The sequence below is a fragment of the Daldinia childiae genome (assembly GCF_008694065.1).
Source record: "Daldinia childiae strain JS-1345 chromosome Unknown Scaffold6, whole genome shotgun sequence".
In the NCBI taxonomy this organism is placed as follows: Eukaryota; Fungi; Ascomycota; class Sordariomycetes; order Xylariales; family Hypoxylaceae; genus Daldinia; species Daldinia childiae.
The window spans coordinates 1582122-1590701 of NW_022984647.1; the positions used below are offsets into that span (position 1 = coordinate 1582122).

The following is an 8580-nucleotide window of genomic DNA, read 5'->3' on the forward strand; positions in this document are numbered from 1 at the left end:
GAATAAAGAAATGTAGTTAGAATATTGGTGAAGATTGTATTTGTGTAGGTTGCGTTTCCTGGTTGACCTTAGGAAAAGTTAGCTAAGGGCTGTGACGTCGAATTTGGTTGTTACTCGGGTAGATTTATTGCATAGTTGCCTGATTTTGGTGGTAATCAATATGAACAAGGGTCAACATAGTTGGTAGCACCTACAGGGAATGCGAGCAGCTTTGTTAGCGACGTAATATAGTAGGGGCTTGTATATACCGACACGACCATACGATGCTTTCCTAGGTATGCAAGAGGGCCTGGACGAGATAGGCTAACGTAGTTGCGTCTGCAAGTGCATAGCACAACAAGTACCTGTTCGGTACCATTTTAAACCCCCTAATCCTTATTAGGGGTATGTACTCCATATGTAGGCGGTGATCTTTACCGTCGCTACCGCCCCTATGGTTCAACGCCCCGCGATGTAAGGATACCTGTTTCCATTCCTGACAAGACCATCAACGTTCCCTTAAGTAACAACGTAAGATGAAGCATGTTGACTGAAATAAATCTGCTTAGTTGTCGCCATAGCATTTAACCTCAATTATAGTTGACGCTCTTAGGATTTCGAGTTATTAACCTAAGTAGAAACTCTGTGATTTGAGTTGGTGATACCCAGAGGCTATAAAAATAAGTATAAAGATATCGATGAGCATATAGCTACATAGGGGTACTGAGTAGTTTGAATGTTAGGAGTCTTACATGTGCTTTATTAGCGTTGCTGCGGGAGGAAATTATGGTGTCCCGGGAGTAGAGGGTTGGTCGCGGCCAATGATCACAAGTCTACCTGAGAGAAGCGCTGCATTACGTGCCGTCTGTCCAGTTATTGGGGAAGTACAAGGAATACCTTGCGGAAAGCGGATGTCAGGATCGTTGGTTATCCTAAAGGGGATCGTAAGTGACTAGTCATTGGTGGGAGTGCTTGGAAGCGAGAAAGTACTGTGACTTAGATCCGTACGGAGCCGTAACTAAGACAGTCCCGTGGTCTGACTTCGAGGTGGCTTGTTGCAAGTCGCAATCGCAAAGTAATGCATGTTCACGGGAATCCACTTAAGGAGGTCTGAAGTCCTTGTTGGTGTCGCCTTTCCAGGTTGTACTTTGTGACGACCTTACAATGGCGCATCGAGGGGAGCCTTCTTGAGGGCACTTCGGCTTGGACGCACAGAATCTACCCCTTGACGTAGGGGCTTACCATATCTTGAAGCCATTGTATTGCTTGGGCTTTTGACCTCTATGTTCCAGCAAGACATCCTAATAGACGAATCTAAGCTGCCTGGCTGTGGAACCTACTTTGTCTTCTCGAGACACAATCTTATGAGTAAAGGAAGTAGAAGCTACTGGTAGCAACTAGTAGCAACTAGTAGCAACAGGACTGTCGACGATACATGTTGCTACACATGTAATGATCTTCACTTCTTTTCTGTAGTACGCACACATGTCCTTAGACTTCAGATAGTCTAAGAGAATGTATAATGGAAGCCATTGAGAAGATGACAAGTCGAGGAAGAAGCTATACTAGATGTGTTAGTTACTCCTGCATCTCACAGACTCTACCATAAGATCGATCTTGTACTAGTACCTTACCTTTGAGCATTGTGTCACCAGCACACCATCTGGGAGACACGACCCTCTGCCTCGGGACGGGGGAGCGCTATATCGGTGGGGCTAGGCCTTAGCGGACTGGGTCCTCCCGAAGCCTTACAGGAGCCACTAGACCCGTAACCAAGTGGACGGATCGAAGAAACACGGCAACGGGGCGTGTCATTACGTAGATATGTATGTTGGTAGCACCGTTCCCGAGACCGCTTGCTACGAGCTGAGACGGTTCGAGTCGAGATGTTCTGCCAAGAAAATTTACCCGGCGCATCTTTGAATACCTTGTCCACCTCACATGAGTGTTGTTTTATATATTACTTAAGCCGACATGAATGGTGGTGATGGTAGTGGTGAAATCCGGGTTACGTTCTCTATGTACACGTAGTTGAAGAGTTCCATGTCTTATGGGATGGGTCCGGGTACTTGGAAGTTCGTAGGCGAGTGAAAGAATAATTGGAGACAGGGATGGACTACACCTGTAATTGTATACATAATTGTATACAGTACAGCGCAAGTTTAGCGCTACTTCCTTGGCTACTTCGAGACCCACCTATAACTTCTCCGAGATGCATGAGCCGTACCTAAGAAGTATCCCCGTATACCTTAAGGTTTAGCTATGTCGATTGTACTGTACTTACCTCTATACCAGGTAATGTTCATCATCCATCGCTAGCCGATGTAGAATAATAAATAAATAAATAGGTACATACCTATATCTATATAAACCAGTGAGCATCATGGTTTGTTCATGCACACCCTATGTACATGCATATTTAAATGCATAGGAGGTAGAATGTTATAATTTCAGAAATCGATATTCCAACGTCCGTTTTAGTCTTCTCTTCCCCCTTTCCACCTATGACCTACCTAATGACCTATGGCCTATGACTTGTAGCTTTTTACACTTTTCACATATGTCCCCTTGTCATTAGGAAATCTCTCCATCTCGACATTAAAAAGTCTTGTTTGTCTACCACCTTTTATTTTTATTTTTATCCTTGCTATCCTCTCTTATTCATTATTTCCTCCCCACCGTTGCGTATTTGCGTGCTCGAGGAATACGGATCTGCATTACAGTTGAGGTTCGGTTCGGTACTTAGGCTATACTAGATGGTACCTAAGCTAGGGTTGGCACTAAAATAATTTCATGTTGTACCTCGTTCGATTGAAACTCGGGTCGAAATACTTATCCTAGTCCCCACTAACTACATAACTACATAACTAACCGCTAAACCGCTAACCAACCGCTAACTGCCATCGTCACATATCATCTTCCAATCCGCGATTTCTTCAGCACGCGTACCTTCCTTGTCCCTCGTTGTCTTGTCTTATCCTGTATTATTTTTCTCGATATCACTCTCTATATCTTCTCTTGATCTCCTCCATTCCTTCTTTCCTCCTAAAGTTCGTGCCTTTTACCAAAATCCGCATATTGAGCTAAGAGCCGCTACTTTAACCTATCCGCCTTTTGTTGAAGCTATCTGTAGGACTTAGCGCATCGCCGACTCGAGCTTGTCGCCCTAGTCGCAACCATCTTTCATACCTGCGCCGCGCTTCTACGACGGTTTCCTTTCGCGTGCGACCTTTTGCGCGTCTTTTTTCTGCCCTAACCGGGCTACACCGTGTCCGCCATGGCTCACAATGGCAACGGCTCTATTTACCCCCAGAATGGGTATGTTGGTCGAGCTCCAAGTGTCTACCCCCCATGCTCTAAGCTGTGCTAATATGGCTCTTTATAATTATTTAGCGGACCAGTCTTACCCTCTTCCGCCTCGAATCGAAACGAAAACAGAAAGCCAGAGGAATGGTGGTACACGGAAAATGGACGCTCTTACGATACTTTTCGGAGGGGGAAGTATATGTTCCCAATGGATGAGGTATGGAACCGATAGAGCAGGCTATTATCGAAATTTCGACTAAAGTACTTTATTTTTTCTAGGACGAAATGGATAGGATGGATCTATTCCATAAGTTCTTTCTAGTGGCGCGGCAGGATAGCTCTAACTACGGAGGTCTATGCCAACGGCCGCTACCTGTCTACCCTCGAATCTTAGATCTTGGATGTGGTACTGGTATATGGGTGATTGATATGGCCGAGTGAGTCTCCTCCATGGTTGCAACAAAATACTAACTTTGCTCCTGGCTAACCTACCGGCCTGTTCATAGTCGCCACCAAGGACGAGCTAATATTCTCGGTTGGGACCTTTCTTTAATACAACCTCTTAGGTAATGCTACTTACCTTTGTAATTGTTCTTTTCGCTGATTTGACGTAGGATTCCACCGGGTGTTGAGTTTCAGCGACGTGATATCGAGGATCCCTGGACCGGCATTGAAGAGAATTCCTTCGATCTCATTCATATGAAAATGCTTGCTGGGGGTATAGCAAATTGGACGGCTTTATACGACCGTGCATTCAGGTACGGGCCATGGTTGTGGTTGTGATCTGACCAGCGAACCCTTGTAGTTGCTAATCGCTGATTTTGACGGACAGATACCTCAAACCTGGTACTGGACTCTTTGAACATGTGGAGATTGATCTTACGCCTAAGTCCGCAGATGGCGAATTACCCGAAGACTCTCAGCTTCGAGTATGGGCGCACGAGCTGACCGAGGCTATGGAGAGGGCTGGGCGACCTCTAACAGCGAACCCCCACACTGTAGGGATGTTACAGCGTCTCGGCTACGTTGACGTCGAGCAAACAACCAAGCGGATCCCATTCAATTCTTGGCCTGAAGATGGACAAGAAAAGGAGATGGGTAGGTGGTTCAACTTTGGTATTACGAAAGGGCTGCACGCCATAACAATAGGTCCTTTAACTAGGATGAACGGTTACGACCCGGAACATGTTGAGAACCTAATTTCAAAAGTGCGGAAGGAAATGTGCTCCCGCAGATTAAGAGCTTACTGCACCATGTAAGTTTCGATGTCGCTACCCGTTTTTGATGAAACTGATTCAGGGAGTAGGTATATCTGGACAGCACGAAGGCCATCTATACCCGGCCAACGAGCGTGATCGCTCCGGCTGCCTGCAACGCAACCATTGGACCGGTATCTATCTACACGCCATTTGAACCAAGCTTTCTGCTCGGTGATCTCTTAGGCCATAGCCTACCTTGGACGTCTACGGCGCTTGCATAAAAGACGTATTACTTCCTTCCTATGCAGGGATCTACCGCCTTTTCAAGTCGATTTAGGAGCTACTAGAAGGCAGGCTCTAGGATCTTGTCCAACTATTTTTCCGCCCCCATATCTCGAGCATCAACCCTGGCGAGGTTGGACTGCGTCATTAGTCAGCTATCCTATGTCTACGGGCAAATACAAGAGTTGTGTTAAGCAGTACCTTTAGCCATGCGAGCCGGTCTTATTCTATGACCGCTACGATAGTCGTTCTATCGGACTTGTGGGCCAACTTGTTTTTACCATAGCCCATTTGGCATATCCCTGCATAAGGAGCGAGGCCCGCATGCCTTTCTTAACGGGCTCACACACTTTTTTTCTCCGGTATTGGCTAGATCCGGAGGTAATGCGTCTACACGTGCATACGCAGGACCAGCGTAGGTTATACATGTATTGGATGTACACTACTTTGCTCACGGTGCATTTCCCCGTTCTCGACTCGCGAATGACATGAATTTTATACACTTTGGCCTTGTCGACATCGCCAGTTAATGTTTTCTCATCTGGAACCGAATCAGTCCTGGTCACGACGTCACGCGCTCCCGGGGAACCATTCCAATTTAGGTGTATTGGTTGGTTGGTTTTATGTTTGGCGCAGGAGAAGTTGAACCTTGAGCCGGGGGGGAAAAAGTACCTTCATTGGCGGTGCTGGCTTGGCACCTAAGCAATAGGAGCGCATTGGGCAGTGAGAGTTACACTGCTTTCCTCCGTCTTAGACGAAACGGCGCTCCGGGTCATCTCTACATTACTTTCTCTTGATTGTGTGCATTGTACAGTCGGCGGGTGTTATGTTGTGTCGTGTTGCCTGGCGAGGGTGGGCGGTTTTGGAAAAGTTTGACCCGCAGGGGCGGCCAAGTTAGGCCGGGGCCATATGAGAGGCCTATACACTATTTGATGTTGGTGTTATTGCCATTGTAGCAAAACCCGTTGCAGTAAATATTTTGCTTCTCGTGTAAATGATAACATTTATTTTTGAGAAATTCTCAGACTTAGTGAGCTGGCCTCCGTGTTCTCCTTGTCTCTTGTGCATATTTGTTTTTTGTATTATGTTACCGCCTACATAGCTACATGAACCGGCGAGCACCGAGATCTAGCCTACCAAACGATATGATATTTTTAAAAAAAAAAATTTCTTCGGCACAACTCCCGTATTACGTCCGTAGGCATTTCGATATACGTGTTGATCTGTAACAACCATGATCGATGTTAATCATATCGAGATCTTTTCAAGAATCATCATATGGGCTACTTGTTTATTTCATATTGGCGACCCATAAGCACCCAAATTGTATATTCCACTGCATATGCCAAAGTAAAAAGTCCTGTGTCGTTTTCCTTGGTTTTTTCCATTGGAACTTTCTGTTCGGCTTCGAATGCAACTCCACGCGCCTAATCTTCAACGTTACCTTCTCCAACCAGGGTTAGGCTCATCGCTTCAAACCAGTCGCCCGGGTATAGATGAAGGTACCACACTTTTATTCACGGCTCTGCATCTCGAATGACGCACGTCTGAGGCGTCCCCGGCTATTCTTCAACCTCGTCCTTGGTACACGAAAGTTTTAAGAGGATCAATCTATCTGATCCGCGCTGACTTATTTGTCTTTGCCTCTCCTAGGCGGCTCTCTCCCCCTGCTAGGCTTTATAAAGGGGGGATGGGGTCCGTCCGTGGCGTCGTCGTTCCCAATCACACCTACCTTCTTTCTTGGCTACCGGCTCGTTGCTAACGACGATGGCGCTCTTAGTCGGACGGGTAGAGGCGAGTACTACCCATCCGAGTACCTAAGTAGATATTACGCACGCCCCCCCTAATAAGCGGACGAATAATTATAGGAGCGACTTTCTCAACACCATCGACCGGCCCGACGTGTCTAACTCCTGATGCTATCCGATAGTAATTCTTATGGTGGAGTCTCGGGAGCTGTGTTGCCCCGTAACTGGCTGGCTTATTTACTAGCTACTACTACATTGTAGACCGCGCTACGATACCTTTTTACGATATACAAGCTCGATTCATGCATGGACAGGTATTGTATTATATGCAGTAGCGTATTAGATATTCCTTATTTTCTTCCTGCTGCTGCCACGTTCCATCCTCTAAGGAGGTCAGCAGATCTGCTCTCTCATGCAGTTGGTTCCTTTCCATATCACCGTACATCACATACGAAAACATATAATTTGCTTTCTTGCCCCCAATCTTTCCTCCTAACGACAAACATGCCATGCTAGCTGTTATGCAGTTGGTGCCGGGTCGCATCTGATGATATAGTTTCTCATTGCGGTGAGGCGGACGGAGTGAAGCGAGCGAACGGGCGGGTAAAGGGAGGCCGTTCCGGCCACGGGCTCAATGCCCCTTTCTTCTACTCCCTCCCCCCCTGAGCTCTTCGAATTCCTCTCGGTTTTCACATAATGTATATATCTCAGACTAACATCTGCAAGATGAGATAGCGAGCGACGTCTCACGAGTTACAAACAGTTGCTTTTTATGATTACTAGGTAGTGCCCTACAATACCGGCGCTGGGGCTGACCCGCTCTCCCTCCCCCTTATCTGTCATTTACACGATGGATTCTCAGCAATCCTGCATTTCCGACCAACAGTATCAACGGGCCTCGGCACTTACTTAATTCAATTTGATTAGCAGCACGAGAGTGACAAGACCGGCCGATCTCTGCACATTTGGACCAGGCTTGTCGACTAGGTTCTTGCTACTAACAAGCAACTGTTAATATAAACCACAAGGGGCTTAACTACCTAACCTATACAAATTACGAAACGCCACATTCTATTTGAGTCAATCGATATTACATATATATTATGACCGTTAACAACATGACAATCACGTGTTTTTTTTATCTAGAAAATGAATAATTCTTCAAGTCATCGCCGTTATCTCTTAAAGAAAGATATATGTATATGAGGCTCGATCCACGTACATAATGACACCTTCCAACGGCACCTCCCGCCCCTCCTCGTCCAACATGCTGTGCCCCTTGGATTCTTACCGTAAGCCGTCACCTGAGCGGCCTAACACCAACCAAACTACGTATTTCCACTTACACAAAGGCGAGGTTGGTTCGAGAGGCAATACCTCTAATCACATGCATACCGCATAACAATAATGAGAATCGCCGGCCTTCGATATGATATGTAAAATTCGATCAGGTCATGACTATTATTTCGCTTTGAGCGCTTGTCCAAGGTAGGCAGGTCCGAGGCTGCGGCAATGACGTTACGCAAAATGAGATAAATAAAACCAACATCTGCCTGGGTGAAACATAACCTTCGCATCTTCGACACTGAATAAATCCAAAGTGAGAAGCCGAGGTAGCGGGCTGGCGCTAAACGAGACAACGGTGGGCAATTACTTTATTCGTTGACAGCGGGATTCCCATCTTGATGCAAAGTTTGTATAGTTATTGTACAGGATGACATGAACAAAGGAAAATATGGTCGACGGCGTAGAGCGCGCGAAGGGGGCGAGAGTGAATATACAGGGTGAGGACACTTGTTCCTAGCTTCGGCCTTCTCTCCCTTTACACATTCCACGATGCCGTAGCCGATTATAGAGACAGCCTGATCTTCCTGTTAGGGGCATATGGCTACCTCCGGCAGTATCTAATAAGAGAGTCCGAACTCGGACCTTTCGTCCCTTCGTCCCTTCGTGTTACCCACTATGTTTCCTCGAATGCAAGAACGACACCCACCCCGTCTATAACGTTCCCCCATCCATGCGTAATACAGAGGTATCTTAGTTAATCATTCTCTCGAGAGGCTGCC

General features: G+C 46.4%; 1 protein-coding gene across 1 annotated transcript; it reads left to right on the forward strand.

The window, feature by feature from the left end:
- Window positions 1–3266: 3266 nt before the first annotated feature.
- Window positions 3267–4640, forward strand: GL218_06339 (uncharacterized protein; the record flags this gene model as incomplete). The annotated part of the gene is made up of 7 exons (XM_033583046.1): window positions 3267–3297; window positions 3381–3502; window positions 3565–3722; window positions 3792–3851; window positions 3900–4043; window positions 4118–4540; window positions 4592–4640. The coding sequence occupies 7 exons, from the start codon at window positions 3267–3269 to the stop codon at window positions 4638–4640; spliced, it is 987 nt and encodes a 328-aa protein (XP_033434018.1).
- Between the last annotated feature and the right edge of the window lie 3940 nt (window positions 4641–8580).